Genomic DNA, 24,169 nt, shown 5'->3' with positions numbered 1-24,169 from the left:
ACAAAGAAAATTGAATTTAAACATTGAAATCAAAGAAACACCTAAACATTCCAACAACTCAAACTTGAATTGTATGAACGTTTAGGCACTCTTCTCTTCTTCGTTGTTGTAGCACAAGGTCTAAGGTGAGTTTTTGGGGGATGAGGAGTGGTTGGAGTGGTTGGAATGAAGAGAAAATATGCAGAAAATGAAGGGATATGCACGGCAAGAATGGAGGATTTTGTGTTGTGTATTGTGTATGAAAAATGAGATGTTATGGGGAGTGAATGCAAGGGCTTTTATAGGAGAATGAAGGTGTAAATGGCTGTTTGTTTAAGCATGCAAGTGGCTAATTAATGATGAACAAACAGCTAGGAAAGCATGTGAAAACTGGAATTGCATGTGAAGATGCTGGAATTGCATTGAAAGCCCACGGCATTGAGTGTGTTTTCTGGAATGATGGCAGGTTGTGTATGTGTTTGGGAAGAGAATAAATGTATGATGGTGGCTGAATGATTAAAGGGAATGAATGGGAGTGACACTAGGTTGGTTATGCATGTGGAATGTGGCTGAATTGTTGGTGAAATGATGAATGGGAAAGCTGGAATTTCAAGGGAACTCACGGCAAAGATAAGTGTTTTGGTGATGGGTGCATGTGTTGATGGTTTTGCATGTGAATTAAAACTAGAGTGATGATGATGAATGCATGTGTAAAGGAAGTGGATTTTCTGCAAATGCAAGACTACTTATACATGGCTGAAATGATGAAGAATAAAGGGTGCAAGTGTGAATGATTGAATGTGCATGTGGGTTGGAAATGTGGCTGCAATGATGAAGTGTAATGGCTGAAAATGGGATGGATTTATGATGGGAGTGCATATGATTAAAGAGTGGGAGTGCATGTGGGTGAATGTGAAGGGAATGCATGTGTTGATGACTAGGTTAGTGGGTGGAAATCTGAAAATGGCATAAGGGAATGGGAGCTCACGGTTTTGGCTAGTGTTTGAATGTGTAAAGTGTGTGTGAATGCATGTGAAGATGCTAATAAATAATGCATGTAGGGTTAGGAAATAAAATCATAACTTAAAGGGGGATGATTAAAGGGTGTTGAAAGGTTTTGCATGGCTTTGAAGTGATTGTGGATTGGGCTAGAGTTTAAGTACATGAAATGGACCCAAATTGCTCATCCTTGCATGGCAAGGAATGGTGTTTGTGTTAAGCCCATGGCAAGGTGTTATGTGATTGGGTTAGGGCCATTGTTTTGTGTCTTCAACTGCATACAAGGCCTTCAATTTCATCCAACACTTGGGCTCCAAGTATAAGCTATCCATCCTTAGCCCAATAGTGCTCCAAAACACTCCACAATGCATCCTTTCGTCAAACACGTCTTATTATCCTGAAAACACACAAAAGAAGCATAAAGGACTAAAATAACTAAAGAAGCACAACGTAAATGCACGAGAACAAGCAAAGTAAGTCGCCTAAATATGCTCCTATCACGCACGTGTGAAAGGACTATTTTGCCCCTAGTTCGTTTCCTTTACGTCTATTGGTTGTTTTGTGTTGTGTTGGCATGTGTTGGGCCACACACTCACACTCTCACTCTTCCTAACCCTCTGTCCCTTTCCCTGTGATTGTCCCTAGCCCCATTCCTTCCCTTTTTCTTCGAAAAAATACGGACACACACACAAGCACACTAAATCTCCACATATCGAAGGAACTGAGTACACATTCGAGCTCGTGAGGCTCGTGGGAGTCCAGTCGTACCATTTTCAGGTGAGAACTCCATCGTTTTCACGTCGATTCGACGATGTCCGAGTTAGGTACTATTCATGCAAACGTGATTTCTCACGTTTTAAGGAAAATGAAGCTTGTAGGTAGCTTGGTGGAGTCCCAAGGAGGCTCGGAGTAGTTCGTTTGAAGGAATTGGACGTCAGGATCGTTGGGTTCGAAGTTGGCCGGAGTTGGATCGATTTTTGTAGGTGAGATTCCATAGTTTTTAACCCTTAAAAGTTGTATGGTTGTGTTCCCCTAGTCCTAGGCTTCATTTTGGTGCCAAAATTATGAAATTTGGTTGAAAAACGGGCGAGATATCGAAGTTTAAAGTTTTCGCGATTTTCCGGCGCCGGCAACGGTGCCGGAGGTTCGCCGGGGAAGAAGACGGAATATTCCGTCAAGTCTGACGGAATATTCCTGAGGCCGTTAACGGAATCCGTTAGAACTAACGGAATATTCCCTACGGCGTCAGTTGACGCCGTCAGCGTGCCAGGCACGTGCCTGCGCGTGGCCGGCGCGTGGGGGCGCGTGCGGCGGTGAAAATTTTTTCTAAAAATTTGGGTGTGATCCTGAGGTTGTGTAGAGCACGTTGGTATATTCATTTGTCCAATTTGAGCAATGTATGAGAAGTTATTACGAGCAGTTGGTTATGTGCTTTAAAATTAACGTTTTTTATAGTTGTTTCGCATATAGGTGATACGTATCCCGAGGACGAGCGTGGTCACTCGAGGCAGGGGGCTACGACCCTTCCACATACCAATGAGTGGGCTTTTGGTTTTCCGTATATACCTATATACTTATATTTTTTCCTAGAAATGGATTTGAATTATTGTTTGCCATATGCCATGCATTATATTATCGTTGGTTGTGCATTGTTAGTACATTAATAGCTACATATATATACATATGCATATTGGGTGCTGTGGACGCACAGGTAAGTGCCAGGTGAGTGTTATTCATGTTTATGTTTTAGTAGTGGTTTGAGATGCTTAGAGAGCTCATAACCTGCACCCCCGGTGTTAGTGCTCCCGCCCAGTGTAGGGCCCAGTCCTTCACGTGATGTTCACCTCCCGCACCACACGCTCAGCTTGGATCCAAGTTAGGTGCACAGTCCTGTCGTACAGACCACATTAGGTGGTTCCGACTCGTAGGTGACCCGCGATTATTCGCACAGCCTTCACGTGATCGTAGCACTAGAGCGTTTATATGTTTTACACCCAGACCTGTCGTACATACCACTTTAGGTGGTTCCGACTCGTGGGCAGGTTCAGTTATTGAGTTTGAGATTTGAGCTCTACATGCAGCCGTACAGGTCACGTTAGGTGACTCCGGCTGCCAGATTACATGTTATTGTTATGATTTATACCTGAGCACTTGCATTTCATTCTGAGGTTCCGACATGGCATATTCTTGAGCATATTTGGCATATCTTTATATACGTATATATGTTTATTTTCTGGGAAGTATACAGGTTTTACGGCGAGGGGTTAGAATGTATTTTACTAAATGGTTTTCGAAAAGCTTTATTTTTACCCACTCACGCTTTTGTTTTGCGCCCCTCCAGGTTCTAGTTGTCTAGCGGGTCCGGTGGTTTCCCAGAGGGCTTTCCCGGCATTTCTGACAGACGATCACCAGCGTAGGGTCACCTTCGGGTGTACTGTTGTCGAATCATTTTTTCTTTTGGACTGCTGTAGGCTTGCTGCTCTGAACTTAGCGTCTCACCTACGCTAGCACTTGTTTTATCACCTTATCTTGCTAGTTTTTATTTATTCATACTATTTGTATTACTATTCTATTAGCTTTCGCACTGTGCACGTGGCTACATCACTTCCATGTGACGGCCAGCACGCCCTGATCTCGGTCGGGGTGTGTCATTAACCGATGGGGAATCCGTTACCTGTGGGTATGGTTCTGGATAATACCCGATGGTTAATTGATGGTTATGGATACGGTTAATTTTCATGGTTATGGGGACGGATATAGCATTTCCGTCCCCAAACCAAACCGTTGCCATCTGTGTAGGTCTTAGGTTCAATTCTCATCAAAGGCGAATTTGAACCAAATAATATCGTTTGTTAAAAAAAAATCCCAATAATTCTTAAAAAAAAAAAAAGAAAAAAAAAAGAAAGGAAACTAATGAATATGGCTTGGAAACTTTGAGTTTTAATCAAAAGCCATGTAATAATTTTATTTAATGGTTAGTTCAAAGCCCATGTGACGACCCGTCCCGAATTAATATACATTTTATCCTCAAATGAGTGAAGATGACAATTATGCCCTAGAGGCTTAGTGACGTGGATGTATGTATATAGTTTTAAATTATTTTTCCTGCTAATGTGATTAAATTGTACTCGACGTCACGAGAGCGTTGACGTGAGTTAGAGCCGAGTTGGGTTCGTAATGAAAATATTACGAATAAATGAATCTATAATTGGGCTAAGGCAACGGACCAATCACCACAGCTCCTACTTTCATGGGTCCAATTGGAATTTTATGTTTGTTTTGGGGTCAATTGTTAGCCCTAAACATGCAGCCCAATTAGGGCTTGAGCCAATTTAAAATTGCCCAATCCGCATACACACACACACACACACACACACACACACACACACACACACATACACATGCCAACCTCCCTTATCCTCTCCCTTTTTCTCGAACTCTCCCTCTCGTCTGTACGATCAAACTCCCTAACCTTTAAACACCATCACTCACACACAGATCGAGCTTAAGGATGACACCATCAGACTCCCTTTGACTTCACGAGTCTAGCCGTACCGTTTGTTTGAGGGGAAGGCGTGTAGAACTCGAGATACCTGAGCTCTGGCGAGGTGTTTAATTTTCTCCGACATGAACGCGAAGGATTTACCTAGTTTTTACTTAAGAAGTTACTTTTCTAGCTTCCCTAGCACTTTGGAACAATTTTGGAGTATTTTGGACTTCGGAATAAGCTCGACCGTGGGTTACAGGTTTAGCCAGAATTTTGAGGAATTTTTCGACAACTTCTCGTCGATTTTAGGACCCCCAAATAGGTATGGTTGAATTCTACTCTTTGAGAGCTTTAAATCCATATAAAATTCATGGAATTTGGTTGAATTTTGAAGAAGTTATTGAAATTTGAAGTTTTTCCAGTTTCTGGCGTAACAGACGGCGGCCGGCGGCAGCTCCAGCAAGGACCATCGGAGAAGGTCAACTTTGATGGAATATAGTAACGGCGTCAAGTATCACTGTTAGTTTTTAGACGGAATATGTTGTTATTTAACGAACTATTCCCTAATGTCGTTAGGGATTCCGTCTGTGTGCCAGGCACGTGCCTTGGCCGGGGCATGAAGGCGCGTGGGACATCAGAAAATTATTCTAAAAATATGGGGATGCTCGTGGTGTTGAGTAGGCCATGAAGGTATATTCAAATACCCCAATTGAGCAACGTATGAGAAGTTATTACACGGTTTTGGTTATGTGCTTAAACTTAACGTTGGATTAGTTGTTTCACATATAGATGAGATGTTTTCGGAGGACGAGCGCAGCCAGGTGCGACTTGGGGGTTACGACCCTGCTACATACCAGTGAGTGGGCTTTTGGTTTTCTATAAATACGTATATATGTTTTTCATTTTCCCATAAATGGTTTTAAATGGATTTACGTTTTTAAATGCCATGTCAATTGCATTACATTTTAGTATATGCATTAGTATAGATATGCATATTATTGCATGACACTGTGAACACCCAGGTAAGCTTTAAGTGAGTGCATTTTGATGATAATGATTGTAGTGTGTTTGCTTATGTTGAGATACATTTAGTGCTTATTATCCTGCACCCCGGTGTTAGAGCTTCGCCCTAGGCCAGGGCCAGCCTTCACATGATCTTTCACCTCCCGCACCGCACGCTCACCTTGGATCCAAAACAGGTGTCAGCCTGTCGTACAGACCACATTAGGTGGTTTCGACTCGTAGGTGACTTACGATACTTCACACAGCCTTCACGTGATCGTAGCACTTGAGCGTACCTATTTACACTCAGCCTGTCGTACAGACCATATTAGATGGTTCTGACTCGTGTGCAGGATTTGGTGGATGAGCTATAGGTTCAGCCATACAGGTCACGTTAGGTGACTCCGGCAGGCACATCATTTTACATTGATTTATTTTACCTGGCTTACCTATTTCATTACTGAGATATTTGACATGGCATATACTTGGTTTTCGCCATTCTTGGCATGATTTCTATATACATATGTATTAATATTTTCTGGGAAATTATACGGGTTTTACGGTGAGGGGTTATTACTCTTGAAATGTGAAATGGTTTTTAAAAGCTTTGTTTTTTTTTTCGCCCACTCACGTTTTATGTTTTGCGCCCCTCTAGGTTCTAGTTAGACGTTCGTGTTGGTGGCTCACGAGGACTCTACGGTGGTTCTAACAAACTCTAAACAGTGTAGGGTTTCTTTCATATCCTGTATAATTAACATTTGCCCTGATGGACTGCACTTAGGTTATCTATGCTCTGATGATGTGTATCCGTGCTTTAAACATCTTCACTCGCACTTATATACTTACCTAGTGTAAATTAGCTAGTTTGGTTTTTATTTACCCACATTTTCATATCACTATCATTTCCGCTCTGCATTCATGGCTACGTCACCCTCACGTGACGGCCAGCATGCCTCGATTCCGGTCGGGGTGTGTTAGCCCAATATTAAACAAGTCCAATTAAAATGGCCCAACCATAATAACATACTGATTTCTTGATTTTTCCCCTGACGTTTTAGGTTCTATTAGTTTTGTTTTCTGTTAGTTTAGTCTTGTCTAAGAAAACTAGAGCGCCTTTAGTTTAGGAGATGATGGAAAATCCAAGACGATGAGAAGACGACAAGGACGAAGCATGAGAAGATGGTGGGATCTAAGTTTTGCGTGTAGCAGTGATTTTATTGGGATCAAAATTCTAACTTTTCAAAATTACATCTGGGTGTGATTCCAGCCAGTTTAATTTCAAGTTTTGGGATCCAATGTTTAATTTTGGTTGTTCATGGTGATTTTAATGGTGATGCAGTGTGGGGATATATGGTTTGTAGCTAGAGATGTGAAAAAAAGGGGACAATGTGGTTGGGAAGGTGAAGGAAGTACAATTATTGAACTTATTTTATTATACCTTATTTTGTGGTAGGCCTATTTTGCTTATATTATTAAGATAGAGGACGTGTATAACAATTTCCATGAGACTCACTTGGATGGCAAGTCTGTATAGCATTTTTCATTTTAAAATGTAGAATTAGTAGTAGAATTTAGAAGCTTGTCAAACTAAATAATGTGTAGCATTTAATTAAGCATTTTACTTAGATTTTGACAACAGAGGTTGAGAGAGAGAGAGAGAGAGAGAGAGAGAGAGAGAGAGAGAGAGAGAGCAGGAGAGAAGTAAAAAAAAGGGCTAAAAGCAAGAGCCCAAGCAAAACTATTCAATAATGATTCTAGACCAAGACATTCCAAATCGATCCTCACGGAGAGAATTCACCATTTCAAGTGCGGTTCTCATGTCTTTGCTCCAATACAAAATTAAAAAAAAAAATTTGAATATTTATAAAGTATTTGTTGAACATGAGTCCAAAAAGTGTGATTACATATTCTTGTTCGTGATTTAGTGGACATAATCTTGTATTATTTATGGAACTTCTCAAAACTAAACTAAAACAACTCACACTATTTTTGGAACTACTGCAAAATAACACATACTTTTTCTGAAACAATAGCAAAACAACTTATACTATTTCTAGAACTGAACCAAAATAACTCACACTATTTCTAACTATTTTTGGAACTACTGCAAAATAACTCATATTATTTCTGAAACTACAGCAAAATAACTCACATGATTTTTGGAACTGAACCAAAATAACCCATACTATTTGTGGAACTATAGCAAAATAACTCACACTATTTATAAAACTAAACCAAAATAACCTATATTATTTCTGGAACTACAGCAAAATAACTCACACTATTTCTGAAACTAAACCAAAATAATCTACACTATTTCTGAAACTGAGCTAAAATAACCCACATTATTTATGGAAGGGAACAAAATAAATTGTGAAATCCCGTTCCTGGATTTCACTATTATAATCTACGTATTTGTATTATTGAGATTTTATATTATTTTTGGGGAATTTATATTAATTTATTTGAATTTAGATTTTAATTAAACTAGTTACGAAGTTTGAAGTTTAGAAATTAGTTATTTAAAATATGTAGGCCTTTCGAGGTCACAATTTATATTTTTGAATAGAGCTCAATCTCACGAACACGTAGGCACAAACCGCTCGTGAAAACGGAGTTATAACGAATGATTTATTAACATTTAAAGTTAGGGACATTTTTGTAAGTTTAACCTTCTCTACAAGGCTCCAGATTTTCTGGAGCACTGAGATTGTACCACGTGTGTGGTTGGGATGGAAAGGAAAGAAGAAAAATGAGAGAGATGGACGGCTGGGATGGAAAGTAAAGGAGAAATAAAAGAGGAGGGAGGTTAGCCAATGAGAAAGGGGGGAGAGAAAAAAAGGAACCAATCAAAAATGAGAAGAGGGAGGGAAAGGAGAGAGGTGAGGAAACACCCAACCAAGACTTTATCTCCTTGACCCGATTCCAAACTCCAACCCGATTTCTTGATCCGGTTGTATCTCTTCCGTCTAATGTCCGATTGAGGTGATTTTGGTGTCTATGAAAAGCTATCGGCGAGCCCAACATCTTTGTGGTATTATATCTTCTAACCCAATTTTACAAACCGAAGCCACAAAGTCCACGTTTTTCTAACGATTTTCTCATTTTTCCGATGACTTCGACAATGATTACCGTCGATTGCCACCACCAATAGACTCCCCTCAACCCTAAGAACAAAGCCCAAGCAATGGTGGAGGCCGCAGAGCTCATATGGAAGCCAAATCAAAGCATACCCTTTTCTAGGGTTTTTGGCGGTCCAAGGCTGATTTCAGGCGTTTCTCGGTTGAGTTGGACTTCAGCCCAAGTATGAAAATTGCTCCCTTCATTGAGATCTACAAATTTGTAAATTTTGGTAATTTTTTGAAATAGTTGAATTTGTCGGCGAGTTAAGGCGGCGGCGGGTGGCCGAAACCTCACCTAACCTTTCTAGGCTAAATTTTGATGCCTCGATTCCATATTTGACATCCATTTAGTGAAAGTCTGATGTTTTAGTATAGTTTTGTAGTTGAACGCTTATTTAGTCGTTACTTGTTTATTATATGAATTGACGATCCGACCGTTGGATCGGCACCAAACTTTAATACATAATAGTATGTAATATTGGATGAATTAGGAACTGAAAGATCGGGAATCCGACGTACGGATCTTCCCGAATTTGATTTCTAAGTTTTAAAATCAAACGTTGACCACCATTTGAACTTGCGATTGGCGGATATCCGACCGTTAGATCGTTCCAGAATTTTAGGATATTGATCTATAAGATTAATAAGACTCTTGGGAAGTTACGGATTAGAAATCTAAAAGGCGGATCTTCTGGTTTAGATTTCTAGGGTTGTGGACCCTACTTTCGACCTTGATCGACAATTGGCTTTCTAGTCAACTAGCCCGAGTTCTTCTAGCGTGTTGGTTATCTTAGAGTGTCGTTGAGATTTCATGGAGCTTGATGGGCTCATCGTGATGACGTGCCTCCTCGATTAACGTGTGACTCAATTTGCGTACTAGTGGCATCGTATTATATTATACTTGTTTATCATGTATGTTTTGATTTATGCATTGAAAATGTTTGTGGAATGTGGTTTGATTTGTATGATTGGTATGATGTGATGAAATGTGAAGGCTAGTAGTGGACCGTTAACCCACTGTTATGGGGATTCGTTGCTTCGATATCGTTTCATATCTTGCTTTATTGACCCGTTCTAAACTTAGTACTTGCATTTTGTTTCATTTCGTTCAGCTTTCTAAATTGAATACTTGGTTTTTGTATTGTTTCTTCAAGCCATTGCTATATTCCTTAGACTTGCGCTCGATTCTGTTGACTGATCCGGAACTGGGTTTCCGCTAGGGTTCCGTTGAATGGTCTGGTTCCATGCTTCATCTAGATTTCATTGAGTGGTCCGGAATCCCTCATGATCCGGGTTTCCGTTGAGTGGTCCATAATCGTATCCAGCTTGGATTTCATTGAGTGGTTCGATACGCATTGTACTCCTTGATTCCGTTGAGTGGTCCAGAATCGTATCCACTCGGATTCGTTGAAAGGTCTAGAATCCCTTCTACTCCGCGATTTTGTTGAGTGGTCCGGAATCGTATCCTGGTTTTGGATTCGGTCGAGTGGTCCAGAATCCCCTTTGGTGTCTTGGTTCCGTTGAGTGGTCCGGAATCGTATCCTAGTTTTGGATTCGGTTAAGTGGTTCGGAATCCCCTTCCGGAACCCGATGTTGATAGATTTCGTTTAGTGGTTCGAAATCGCATCATTTGACTCATTGGTTCCTTAGATTTGATTTATTTGAGAAAGCTTCAGAGATGTAGGCTTCGGCCAAACTGCATCGCTCTAGTCCTGCGTTTTGGTGTATGATATGTGTTATTGATTGATGTGATTGTTGTCATTATGATTAGAGTCGTTGACCAATATGGCTAGAGATCTATGTTGCACTTCATCAAATGTTCCTCGTGATGTTGCATGCATGTTATGCATAGTGATTTATGTGATGATTGTTCGAGTGTAGTGAAAGACGAACTACGAATGGCTTGATCCTTGTTTAGGATACGTAGGCAGTCTAACGAAGAGGTTAGATGCAGCCATAAAGTATACAAAAAATTACCATGCAATTTAATTCTCAAGTTGTGTTTTGCCATATCCCGAAGGGGGGTAAGTTAGAGATACGGGTAATTGGTGACGTCATGTGTCAATCCTGGACGAATGTCGGGATCGAGGCGTGTCAACTTTTAGTGGTATCAGAGCTTAGGTATTAGGTCTAAGTACCTTTACCTGTGGATGTTAATAATTGTGTCATGGAATTGGTATTATCTTTGATGATGTGGCTATGTTTGTGGTTATTCTTGCGTGGTGAATTGAAGTTTGAAACTATTGAACTTGAGGATAGCTTAATCTTAGAATAGATGAAGCATGAACGTCATTCGGTGTTTCGTTGTCATGGTGGTTAGTGACAATGGAGCAATGTGGACGTTGGAGACAGAGCCTATGAAGCAAGAAAGCCAAAGTCAGACAAATAATTTACATTATATTTGTATAACAGTCATTTTGAATCGTGTAAATATTCACCTGGAAAATTAGCCATGCACTCCACGCAATGTGACTCGTTAGAATAAGGGCAGAACCTTCATGCAATTTTCCTTAACATGCCTCATCTCACTGGCAATCCCCTCAATGTTCAAAACATTTATCAGTGGCTTCTCAATGAAACCTTTAAATAGCTATCCTTCCCAGAACGTGAAAACAAGAAAACCACCAATGCAAAAAAGCGTACCGGCCATCTTAACTTAACCTCAAGCACTTCTAATCTTCAATTTCTCCATCCTGAAACAGAGTAAGAAAATTACATAATAGGAAAAAGAACTTTTATTTTCCCCTCTATGATTAAGCAGTGATAGAGGAGGAATATGCCCAAGAAGAACCGCCATTAGAAACGTCAAAGCAGGGATAACATTACTCAAGGCACATGCAACAGTTGGAGAAGTGTATGCTAAACCAGCATAGTACACATTCAGATGGATGGTAGTTCCAAGTGATGCAAACACGAAAATCTTTGTAGCTGTCGAAAATGAGAGTGAATGCCTCTGCTTTTTGCTCAGCACATCCATTACCAGATTAGCTTTCACTGTTTCCTGTACAAGAAGAAAGTCCAAAAACAAGCAAGAATGATTACCTTTTAAGTACATAAGCAAATGGTCCTACCGAAACCATAGGTAGAACATGTCTGTAAACCATGGAGACGATTGGATGGAATCCTATTACAGATAGTTTATCTTGATTTTCTATTATAATTAGTCATTAGACAGTTGGTTTATTATTGGACAGTTATAGGTTAGATTTTGATGAGCTGTCAAACTATAGCTCTCTGTATAAATACCAAATGTACTCTAATTATTCAAGGAAATGAAATACTTTTCTAATATGGTATCACCCGCCTTTGTCTATCGACTTCTCTCTCTTTGATCCAATCCTTCTCGCTTCCCACTGCAATCTTTCTCTTCTCTGATTTTTTGATCGATTTCTCAATCATGTTTGATCTCTTCGAGCTTCTCTCATCAATTCAGCTATGGTGTCTTCTTCGTCGGAATCGGCTTCTCCAATTCATCCCCTTTCGACTCCTTCTTGAAACCCTAATTCTTCCAATTCTACCTCCATCACGATCCAAAACATCGGATCTATGATGCCAATCAAGCTCACCACTACAAATTACTTGACCTGGATTGCTCTCTTTACACCAATCTTTCGTCACTATAATATTACTAGTCTCATTGATGGATCAATGGCGGTGCCGCCTCAATTTCTCCTTGATTCTTCCGGCAATCGCACTCTGAACCCTGCCTATGTTTCTTGGTATAAGAATGATCAAAATATTCTCATCTGGATCAACTCCACACTTTCTGAATCCCTAATTCCCTATACTGTTAGTGTCAATTCCTCTCGAGAGCCATGGTCGAAGCTTAAATCCCGCCTTGCAGCAACCTCTCAGTCTCACATTCATGAACTTCGATCTCGTCTTCGCAACATTTCAAAAGGCGATTCCATTACTGTTACTTATCTGCAACAAATTGAAGAGATCGCTGATGCTTTTGCCAACTCTGGAGCTTCAGTTGAAGACTCTGATCTAATTTCTGTAACACTTCTTGGCCTGCCGCTTGAGTATGATTCCTTTATTGATGTGATCCAATTCCGTCTCAGTTCTACAACATTTGATAAGCTACATGGATTACTTCTGAAAGAAATTCAGCTTGCAACTCGTAACAAAGCTACTACATCCTCTAGAGTTTTTCAGGCCTTTAATTCGAATCTTGCATCATCGTTTGGCATTCTACCTACACCGACTTCCAATTCTGGCTCTCCCGCCTTTCTTGCTCAGAATTCATCTCAGTTTAACAGTGTCAGGGCCATTCTCAAGATTGCAATCAGTCAAACCCTAGGCATTTTCAAAATAAGGGTAATTTCTCCGGCTATCGTGGTAACAATCAGCGTCAGAATTACAATCGCTATACTCAAAGGAACAATCGTGGAGGTCGCTTGGGTTCTAATTTCAGTGGAAAAAAAAAAAGCCACTTGTCAAATCTATCATCAGTATGATCATGAAGCATCTGATTGCCTTCACCGTATGAATCCTCAGTTTCGTAATCGACATTCTCAGATGGCTATGTGTGCTAATCCTTCACAAACTGCTTCTCCTTCTTAGCTTCTTGATTCCAGAGCTAGCTCACATATGACAAGTTCTCTGGCGAATCTTCAACATCCAAAACCATACATCAGCCCTAAATAAGTCAACATTGGTGATGGCAAAGGTTTGCCTATATCTAATTCTGGTTCTTCCTCTATATCTACTCCTCATCATCGTTTTGTTTTGCATGATGTGTTACATGTGCCTGCTTTAAAGCAAGATTTACTTTCTGCAAATAAATTTACACTTGATAATTGGTGTTCAATTCATCTATATCCTTTTCACTTCACTATGAAGGATCTTACTTCAGAGATGACGTTTTTTAAAGGGCTTGTACAAAATGGGTTTTATCCATTCACTGCATCTGTCAATGATGGATCGCATAAGCTTTTTGCAGCCACTGTCAAAGCTTCTCCAGAGATTTGGCATCAAAGATTGGGTTATCCCTCTTTCAAAGTTTTACATAAACTTGTTTCTAAGTCTAGTATTTCTCTCACTACTAGTATAAATAAAACCTTTTGTTCAGATTGTGCATTGGCTAAAAGTTCAAAACTGCTATTTGTATCAGCTTCTAGTGTTACTACTAGACATTTGGAACTTTTACAAGCAGATGTTTGGGGTCTAGCTCTACTTCTCTCTATATATGGTTACCGATTTTATCTTCTTATAGTGGATGATTTCACTCGATATAGCTGGTTCTTTCAAATCAAATGTAAATCTGAGGTGTTCAAAACCTTTCTTGAATTCAAAGCTCTTGCTGAATCTTTGTTAAATAATAAAGTTGTCACTTTACAATCTGATTCTATAGGTGAATTCCTTAGTTCAGTGTTTACTCAATATCTTAAAAACAATGGTATTCATCATCAACTCTCATGCCCTCACACACTAGAACAAAATGGTTGTGTGGAGCGCAAGCATAGACATTTAGTAGAAGTTGCTCGCACACTTTTAGCTGCTTCTCATGTTCCTCATGTTTATTGGGTTGAAGCATTCTCCACAACAGTTTATCTCATAAACAGATTGCCTACTATGTCTAGATCCTGTCCTTGGGAACAACTTTTTAGCAAGTCACTAGATTATACAACACTTAAAGTGTTTGGGTGCAGGTGTTTTCCTTGGCTAAAACCCTATTTAGGTTCTAAACTTGAACCCAAAAGTAAGCCATGCGTCTTTCTTGGCTATAGTCTCAATCACATGGGCTATAGATGTCTTGATATCCACTCCAAAAAGGTTTATATTTCGAGGCATGTCATCTTTGATGAACTGACCTTCCTATTTCATCAAGTTCCCCAATTTCATCATCTTCATCCTCGGCTTCTACCTTTTCTTCTCCCATACCTTCCACTTTTACCTTCACCAAGCTCCCTATAGCATCTTATCATTCTCCAACTCTCAACCAACCTGCATCATTTCCTAACTCAACCTCTTCACCTCACATTACTACCTCCCTCTACCCTATCTCTCCTCCTTCCCCACACATCTCACTAACCCCTCTTCTAAACACTCACCCTATGCAAACAAGATCCAAATCCAACAGTTTTAGACCTAAAGCCTATTCAGCTACCAAACACCCTCTTTATTCACACATTTCTACATATTAGCTTCCTGCTACTTATCTCCAAGCTTCCAAACACCCTCACTAGAGACAGGCTATGCAAGAGGAATTTAATGCACTGATTAACACAGGAACTTGGTCTCTTGTTCCCCCACATCCTTCTTAGAATCCTGTTGGCTGCAAATGGGTGTTCCGAATCAATATGAAAGCTGATGGTACTATTGACAAATACAAGGCTCGTTTAGTAGCCAAGGATTTTCATCAACATGAGGGTTTAGATTATACAAAAACTTTCAGTCCTGTGGCTAAACCAGTTACCATCAGGCTTCTTCTCACACTTGCATCACAGTATGATTGGTTTCTAAACCAGTTAGATGTTAGTAATGCCTTTTTACATGGTAATCTATGTGAAAATGTGTTTATGCAGCAACCATCTAGCTTTCAAGACCCTACAAAGCTACACTATGTTTGCAAGCTACACAAGAGCCTTTATGGACTAAAGCAGACTCCTCGAGCCTGGTATGAGAAGCTTCATGGTGCACTTAAATCAATGGGCTTTCATGGATCACAAAATGATCACTCTCTCTTTGTCAAGAAGGATCCTTCTTTGGTTTTTATCCTAGTCTATGTTGATGACATCTTGGTCATGGGTCCATCTTCACAAGCTTGCAATGACACAATAGCTCAATAGAGTTCTCTCTTTCCAATCAAGGATTTGGGTCCTCTTCATTTTTTTCCTTGGGATTGAGGTAAAAAGATCATCATCTGGTATTTTCATTTCACAAACCAAATATATCCTTGATTTACTTACCAAGACCAACATGGCTGGTGCAAAACCCTGTGCTACACCTCTAAGTACATCAAAACTGGATCACTCTTCTCCATTGCTCTCTAATCCCGAGGAGTACAGATCAATTGTAGGAGGGTTACAATACCTTACTTGGTCTAGACCAGATCTCTCCTTTGCTGTCAACTTGCTCTGTCAGTTTATGCATCAACCCCAGTAGTCTCACTTGCAGGCAGTCAAAAGAATATTGAGATGTTTGAAAGGCATTCTTGATTTAGGTCTCTGGTTTCCAAAAACTTCAAGTTCTCTCATTGTTAATGCCTTTTCAGATGCTGAATGGGCAGGGTATGCTTTGGACAGAAGATCAACTGGAGGGTTTTGTATTTTCCTGGGGAACTCTCTTATTAGTTGGAGTGCTAAAAAGCAACCAACAGTGGCTCGCTCATCCACTGAAGCAGAGTATCGCTCTCTTGCTAACACTGCTGTTGAGATTTCTTGGCTTTGTAAATTGCTTGTTGATGTTGGTGTGTCTCTACCTTATCCTCCAAAATTGTGGTGTGATAACATTTCTGCAATTTCCTTAGCCAAAAATCCTTTATTTCATGCAAGGACTAAACATGTGGAGATTGACTATCATTTTATCAGGGAAAAGTCCTCTCTAAAGCTGTAACTGTTCAGTTTGTGTGTTCACAGGATCAAATTGCCGATATCTGCACTAAATCTCTGTCCAAGTCTTGTTTTTTGTTCCTTAGAGACAAACTATCACTACGGTTGCCTACGTTCAGTTTGAGGGGGCATATTAAGGATAATTTATCTTCATTTTCTGTTGTAATTAGTCATTGGACAGTTAGTTTGTTATTGGACAGTTATAGGTTAGATTTTGATGAGCTGTCAAACTATAGCTCTCTGTATAAATAACAAATGTACTCTAATTATTCAAGGAAATGAAATACTTTTCTAATAAGTCCTTCCTGAAGGAAAAGTTTTATGTGGACGTTTGATCCGCCATATACCAGCTCAACCAGTTCCGTTGCCAAGTAATGAGTACATCCTTCCATCAATATCAAACTTTCTTGTGCTTAAAGTTATAATGGGGTTTATATAATTGTGAAGGATCACCCCATCCACTTCTTCTGAGTTAATACATGACAAAAACCCTTTTAATAGTTTTAGCTAGTGGAATCATGACAAAAACCCTTTTAATTGTGAAGGATCAACCCCATCACTTCACAATATGCTAAAAGAACCATGACACACCTTATTTTAATTAATTAGTGGAAATTACTTTTAGTGAGCTTGTTTTCTCCAAATTTTGGGGTGACTCTAACATGTCATATACCCCCGAATTGGAGATATCATGTAACCGGGCGATATAACCACAAATAGGAGATATATCTTAATCTTTCTCATTACACGACAGTTCAATATTGTGCCAATTAAATTCACAATTCTCACTTTAAACAAAGTATTGAAACAAAAAATTTGTGTTTTGAAAGGAACATATCCTAACGTAGTTCAATTTCCTTTTCATAATGGAGAAAGTGGTAATCTACAATTAAGAAATATAATATCGTATCCCTTTGTTAAGTGAGCATAGCGTGCTCCATTGAGAATCCAAGTGGACACGCTACTTTGATTATTCTAAGTCCTCGCAATCAGGACCAGTTTAAAGTAAAATATTGCTGGTATAGATCACCAATTCAAAAATACAAGTTTATTGCAAAACATATGCTCATGGAATCGACTAGACGATCAAAATAATTCATATGAAAGCATGAGAGCATGAAAGCAAAGAAGGATTCTCTTGTTGATAAGATGGAACTAGTGATTATTATGAATAAGAAAGAAATTTCTGTGATTAATTTTTTGGATCATGATAAAACTCAACTTTTCGTACATCAACCGTTTTTTACGATCCAACGACGAAAAAAAAAGAAATGTGTCTTCATGGTCTCGTCTTTTCTCCACTGACCGGATTGGTTACTGAAATTTCATTCATGGAACTCTCTACAACTTTGTTATCGTCGATCGTCATTTTTCCAATCTCTGCGTGTTCAGCAACCAGACTGTCTTTCCTCCTTCCCCACAGAACGCAGTAAAGGCCGGCAATAATGAGAAGTGCTCCAATCAAGCTGCACACAAAACCTACTTCAGATTTTTTAGGACAATGACGAAGGAAATAGTCCTATGTGAAAGTAGTTAGATGGAAAAGGGATGAAAGTGTTCGTGTGCTTCGGTTTACCTGCCAAAGTGAAGTCGCTCCGCGAAAGCAATTGCCGAAAACACTGCCACTGTAACGGCTTGAAGTGGACTAAACATTGCTGAAAAAACTGGTCCCCTATGACTGATGCACCATGTTTGCAGGCAATAGACTAATGCTGTGGTCAGAACTCCCTATTGCAAAATGATCGGATGAAGACTCGAAGTTTTTACAGATTCAAGCATTTCATTTCCCAACAAGAAGGACAAAAGTAAATTACGGAATTATGTTTTAAAAATATGCATAAAACAGATATGTTGGTAAAGATTATAGAAAAATATGTCTCACAACAGCAAATACATCGTCATGTCCTATTCACAATTTCTGTCATTGAACAGATCTTATAAGTAAGATATATGGAAGAAAACGCTCACAAAGTAGACGATGGTTAACAGCTCAAGGTTCCACTCCAGTTTCCATGAGCTTGGATTCCTAGCAAAAAACAGGGCAAGGAAAGAAGATTGCAGCGATGCAGAAAAGCATACCATGGTGGTTAGTGACAATGGAGCAGGGTAGACTTTGGAGATCACAGCCTGTGTAGCCAGAAAACCAGGGTTGGGCAGATAAAACTTAATTTTTACATTATATTTGTTTGGAGAGCACCATCTTGAATGGAGTATACAATTACCTGGAGGATTAGCCATGCACTCCATGCAGTGTAACTCGTCAGAATCAGCACAGAACCCTTGATCCAGTTTTCTTTGACATGCTGAATCTTGCCAACAGACTCAGCGTTGAAACCATCTATCAGTGGCTTCTCAAGAAAACCTTTATATAGGTATCCTCCTTTCCAGAAGGTGAAAATAAGAGAACCGCCAAGGCAAAGAAGGGTTCCGACCACCTTAGCTTGACCTCGAGTGCTTCTAATGTTCAGTTTCTCCATCCTGAATAAAACCAAGCAAATTGCAGAACAGAAAAAATAACATTACTCAACAACTACAGTGGATGTGAGAAGACAACATACCTGAGAAGAACTGCCACTAGAAACGTGAAAGCAGGGATAACATTACTCAAGGCACATCCAACTGTTGCAGAAGTGTATGCTAAACCAGCATAGAACATATTAAGATGGATGGTAGTCCCTAGTGATGCAAGAGCAAAAATCTTTGCAGCTATCGAAAATGAGAGCGAAGGCCTCTGCTTCCTGTTCAGCCACATCCATCACCGAATTAGTTTTCGCTGTTTCTTGTACAAGAAGAAAGTCTGAAAAGAGGCAAGAATCCCTACCTTTCAAGCATATAAGCAAATGGTCCTACCAAAACCATGGCAAGAACATGCCTGTAAACCACGAAGACAATCTGATTGAGTCCTTCCTGAAGGGATAGTTTCATGAGGACGTTTGATCCACCGTATATCAGCTGAACCAGTATCATTGCCAAGTAACAATTAGTGCTTCCTTCCATGGATATCAAACCTTCTTGTGCTAAATTTTCACTTGCTTCAAGTTTTAGTGGATTTTCTTTTATAATTTGTGAAGGATTTTTATAGGTTCATGCTTGACAAATGACAAGCCCATCTAATACTTCATCGAATATTTAGCTAGTGGAAAACATAATCAGTTTCCCAATATGCCAATAATCAAACCTTACTTTTATGGTGCAACCTAAAAAAAGGCCATTTTTCGATCGTGGAAATATTCTTTTTATGAGACTGTTACAACTTATACGGAATAGAAAAACATGGACCTCCCATACTGCAATTCTTGATGCACTAACTAAAAAAAAAAAAAAAAAAGAATTCGATTGGTTATGGGAGCAGTTCATCCCCTTCCGATTCCATTTTGCCCTATTCTTAACTTCTCCATTCATGACTTTAATAATTCCGAGTAGAATAATATTTGGCTGCTCAAAGAAATGAGGAGGATGTAGAAAAAATATATTGGCTTGAAGTATATTTCATTAATATGTGAAACTTGAATATATACAATTACATAACTTGGTCAGCAAGGATATTATCCCTACAAGTTAGGAATAAAAGTACAACTAGGATTACAAACATATGTAGACTTCAACTAAGTTTCTACTTGTCTAACACTCCCCCTCAAGTTGGAGAGTGGATGTCAAGAACTCCCAACTTGTGTAACATAGTTGAAAACTTGTCTTTCCCGAGAGGCTTGGTAAACAAATCCGCCAACTGGTGTGCCGTACCAACATACTTGGTTTCTATAGTGCCATCTACAATCTTATCTCATATAATGTGGCAATCTATCTCAATGTGACGAGTCTGCTCATGAAAAACAGGATTGGCGACTATATGTAACGCTGCTTGATTATCACAAAATAAAATGGAAGGACCATCGAAAGAAATGTTCAAATCTTTCAACATAAACTGAAGCCAAATCAACTCACAACAAGCACCTGCCATAGCCTTATATTCAGCCTCAGCTGAAGAGAGTGAAACAGTTTTCTGTCGCTTCGTCCGCCATGAAATCAAAGAATTTCCCAAGAATACACAATACCCAGTAGTCGAACGGCGAGTGATAGGACAACTTGCCCAATCATAATCACAAAATGCAGCTAACTTAGTCTAATTGTCAGAAATGAATAATAAGCCTTGACTTGGAGTAGACTTCAAATAATGAACAACATGAAGCGCAACATCCATATGAGGTACACGTGACTCGTGCATAAACCGGCTTAAGACATGCACAGAATAGGTGATATTCGGCCGAGTTATGGCGAGGTAAATCAATCTTCCTATTAAGCGTCAATACTTTTTAGGATCCTTGAGGAGTTCTCCTTTATCAGATAATTTTGTATCATCCATTGGGAAAGCAACGGGCCATGCTCCCAAAAACCCATAATCTTTGAGAATCTGTAATGCATACTTACGCTGTGAAATATAAATCCCACGCTGAGATCGAGAAACCTCAATACCCAAAAAATATTTTAAATCACCAAGGTCTTTTATCCGAAAATGGTCACGGAGAAAAGACTTCAGATAATCAATGGCACTGACGTCGTTGTCGGTAATCATAATATCATCCACATAAATGAGCAAGATTGTGAAAGAGGTACCAGACTTTCTGGTGAACAGTGAATACTCATCTTTAGATTATTGAAAGCCAGTGGAAAGAATGGCAGTAGTGAATTTGGCAAACCATTAGCGAGAAGCCTGCTTGAGACCATAAAAGGACTTGTGAATGAGACACACAAGATTCTCTCCCTGTCGCCGAAGACCAGGAGGGACAGTCATATAAATTTCCTCATGCAAGTCACCATGCAAAAAAGCATAGTAACATCAAGCTGGTGAAGAGACCAAGACTGACTAGCTGCAAGAACGAGAAGACAACGTACCATGATCATCTTAGCAGTAAGAGAAAAAGTGTCATGATAATCAATACCTTCAGCCTGTGTGTAGCCTTTAGCAACCAAGAGAGCTTTATAACACTCAATGCAACCATCAGAATTATACTTCAGCTTGTACACCCATTTACAATCAATGGGAATTTTGCCAGGGGGCAAGGTAGTCAAAGTCCAAGTACCATTGTCATGTATAGCTTGAAGTTCCTCAGTCATGGCATGACGCCGATTAAGGTCCCTAGCAGCCTCGGCATAGGATGAGGGCTCCACACTCTGACTAACAAAGTTAATAAATGAAAGATGTTTGAAGAGTAACGGTGGTAGGAAAGAAAATTACAAAGTGGATATCACGTACCATTGACAGAACCAGGCTGCGAAGTTGAGGATTAGTGTGGTGGCAGAATCACCTGCAAGCAAACATAGTCTTTTAAATAGGATGGGGGTTTATGGGTACGGGAAGAAGTGCGTTGAGGTTGGGGAGCATCAGGGGGTTGCGTGGGCTGGGAGATTAGGGGGTCCGTGAGTAGGGGAAAAGAATATGGGGTGATGTCAGTGAAGGAAACAAGTGGGGATTAGTGGGAAGTAGGTGGAGGGTTGATATGGGAGGTAACAGCATGGGAAGGGGGCGGGGAAGTGGAGGTGAAGAAGGGAGCATGTGGGGCCGAGATGGTAGGGGAGAGATGGTGAGCGTATGAGGTGGCAATTGGGGAAGACGAGATGGTGTCAGGAAGGGGTAGGTAGGAAAGGTCCAGAAGAACAGGGAGGGGCAGTGTAGGCGTAGAGGATAGGGAATGGGTGTGGGGAACGGCATAAGGGAAGGAATCTTCATAAAGATGACATCCCTACTGGTCAAAGTGCGATGGGTTTCAAGGTCATATAGTTTATAGGCTTTCTGTCCATGAGGGTATCCAAGGAAAATGCAACAATGGGCCCGAGGGGAAAATTTAGTGAGGGTGAAGATAGAGGTAGCATAGGCTAGACAACCAAAGACGCGGAAGTGGTCATAGGTGGGGGGTTTGTTGTGAAGAATCTTAAAGGGAGATTTATTATGGAGAAGACAGGTGGGAAGACTATTGATTAGATGAGCAGCGGTAAGAACACATTCACCCCAAAATTTGAGAGGAAGATGTGATTGGAAACGAAGGGCGCGAGCGGTTTCTAAAAGGTGACGATGTTTACGTTCAACAACGTCATTTTGTTGAGGGGTAGAAACACAAGAAGTTTGAAAGAGGACCCCATTAGTAGAGAAAAAAGTGCGTAGAGAAAAAAATTCACCGCCATTATCATTACAAATGCATTGGATTTTAGTATGGAATTGAGTATTAACATAAGCAAAAAAATCCTTAATGTGTTGTTGAGTATCGGATTTATGTTTCATAAGAAAGACCCACGTAGAGCGAGAAAATCATCCACAATGGTTAAAAAATAATGAGCTCCAAAAAGGGAAGATTGATGATTCGGGCCCTAAATATCACAATGAATTAAAGCAAAAGGAAAAGTTGTTGAAATTGAGCTTAATCCAAAAGGTTGACGAGTTTGTTTCGCCAAAGGGCAAACATCACAAACATGACTAGAATCAAAAGAACAATTAAGAAAACTAGAAGCTAAAACTTGCAAACGAGTAGATGAAGGGTGACCAAGGCGCCTATGCTAAAAGGAGGACGGGATATTGATGGCGTTGCAGAGAGGGTGACGGGTGGGGATAGAGGAGGCAAAGGCCACAAGGTAATATAGGTCACCACGTCGCTTACCCACACCAATCACCGCCTTCGAAACCAAGTCTTACAAAACACACCAAGAAGGAATAAAGGTTACGGAACACGATAATCCATCTATAAGTTTACCAACCGATAAAAAGTCCACTTTAAAATTAGGGACACATAAAACATCTTTCAAATTAACAGAGGAATTTAAACACAGAGTGCCAGTTAAAGTAATTGGAGCGGTAACACCACTAGGCAAAGAAACAGGTGACAAATGCGAAGCAGAAGTATTAACCAAACATGAAGCGGAAGAAGTAATATAATCGGTACGCTGCTGTCAAGGATCCATTGACCATGAGAAGAGGCTACAGGTAACAAACCTTTGGCAAAGTCATTATTAAAAACGGCATGGGCCTGAGGAAACGAATGAGGGGCTGCACTTGATGGGCTAAGGGAGGTTCGGTTGCATTGTGGGCCTGGAGACTGTTGACGGGCCGAGTGCTGCGATTAGTAGGGCTGTTGCGCGCATGAGAGACAGCAATATGGCTGCGTGAGGATCCGGTTGTCACAGTGGATGTGGAAGAGTGACAGGGTGGCCTCCACGGTTGCCCATAGAGAGGATGACCAACAAGATAACCATGGAGTTTATGACAATTATCCCAGGTGTGAAAATCATAGTTGCAGTAGGTGTAGTGGAGAGGAAGATGGTCAAAGGATACACGGGAGGAAGAGCCACGAACCACCATGGCTGCCGGTTAGTCTGCAGAGGGAAGAGAGCCCAATGAATGTTGTTTTTCTGCCTAAGAAACTGAGGAACAAGCCTGGCGGACAATGGGCAGAGGGTTATCAAAAGGATTTGATCTCGAACAGTAAAGAATGACTCATTGAGCCCCATGAGAAATTGCATAAGCTGCTGTCGGTCATTCTTAGTGCCACAAGAATAGGTGCAAAGTTCGCTGTATGAGGCGAGTTCGTCCCAAAGACCTTTGAGACGAGTGAAATAAGCGGAGACTGAGGAAGTACCTTGGGAGATGGTGCCGAGTTCACGGTTAAGTTGGAATATGCGAGGGGCATTGCTTTGAGAAAACCATTCGTAAAGGTCGTCCCAAACGGCTTTGGCAGTTGTGGAGAAAAGAACGGACTCGGCAAGCTCAGGCTCCAAAGAGTGAAGAAGCCAAGAAAGAATCATATCGTTGCAGCGGTGCCAAGCAGCGTGCGTATTAGGATCCTCAGAGGCTGATGGCTCCTCAACGTCGCCATTAATAAAGCCAAGTTTGTTCTTGGCACTGAAAGAAATCTGCATTCCACGTGCCCAGGTGGTATAATTATCTCCATTCAATTTTTTGGAGACAAGAACAAGAGTAGGATGATCAGAATGATGAAGGAAAAAAAAGATACTGTTATCATTGTCTCCCATGATGGAAG

General features: G+C 40.3%; 1 protein-coding gene and 1 pseudogene across 2 annotated transcripts; both read right to left on the bottom strand.

Moving 5' to 3' along the window:
- Window positions 1-10,979: 10,979 nt before the first annotated feature.
- LOC137712476 (WAT1-related protein At5g07050-like) lies at window positions 10,980-16,537 on the bottom strand (annotated as a pseudogene).
- A 679-nt stretch (window positions 16,538-17,216) lies between these two features.
- On the bottom strand, window positions 17,217-19,249 carry LOC137712475 (WAT1-related protein At1g43650-like). 2 transcript variants are annotated; one of them, XM_068451546.2, is made up of 6 exons: window positions 18,967-19,247; window positions 18,704-18,883; window positions 18,368-18,623; window positions 18,114-18,272; window positions 17,722-17,873; window positions 17,217-17,611 (listed from the first exon to the last, which is right to left on the bottom strand). In XM_068451546.2, the coding sequence occupies exons 1-6, from the start codon at window positions 19,140-19,142 to the stop codon at window positions 17,425-17,427; spliced, it is 1,110 nt and encodes a 369-aa protein (XP_068307647.2). In that variant the 5' UTR covers window positions 19,143-19,247; the 3' UTR covers window positions 17,217-17,424. The 2 variants fall into 2 exon arrangements, with proteins under 2 accessions (XP_068307647.2, XP_088540818.1); XM_088684692.1 differs by having other exon boundaries at window positions 17,419-17,624; window positions 18,967-19,249.
- Window positions 19,250-24,169: the final 4,920 nt, after the last annotated feature.

This window comes from Pyrus communis, chromosome 14, assembly GCF_041283825.1.
Source record: "Pyrus communis isolate YQ-2024b chromosome 14, ASM4128382v1, whole genome shotgun sequence".
In the NCBI taxonomy this organism is placed as follows: Eukaryota; Viridiplantae; Streptophyta; class Magnoliopsida; order Rosales; family Rosaceae; genus Pyrus; species Pyrus communis.
Note: the sequence above shows the minus strand (reverse complement) of the source record. Positions and strands in the feature narration are given on the sequence as shown.

Coding starts and splice junctions, on each gene's coding strand:
- LOC137712475 (XM_068451546.2), bottom strand. CDS start 19,142: ATGGAAGGAAGCACTAATTGTTACTTGGCAATGATACTGGTTCAGCTG. Junction 18,624..18,703: donor CTAGTGGCAGTTCTTCTCAG/GTATGTTGTCTT, acceptor GGTTTTATTCAG/GATGGAGAAACTGAACATTA. Junction 17,874..18,113: donor TGTTAACCATCGTCTACTTT/GTGAGCGTTTTC, acceptor ATTTTGCAATAG/GGAGTTCTGACCACAGCATT.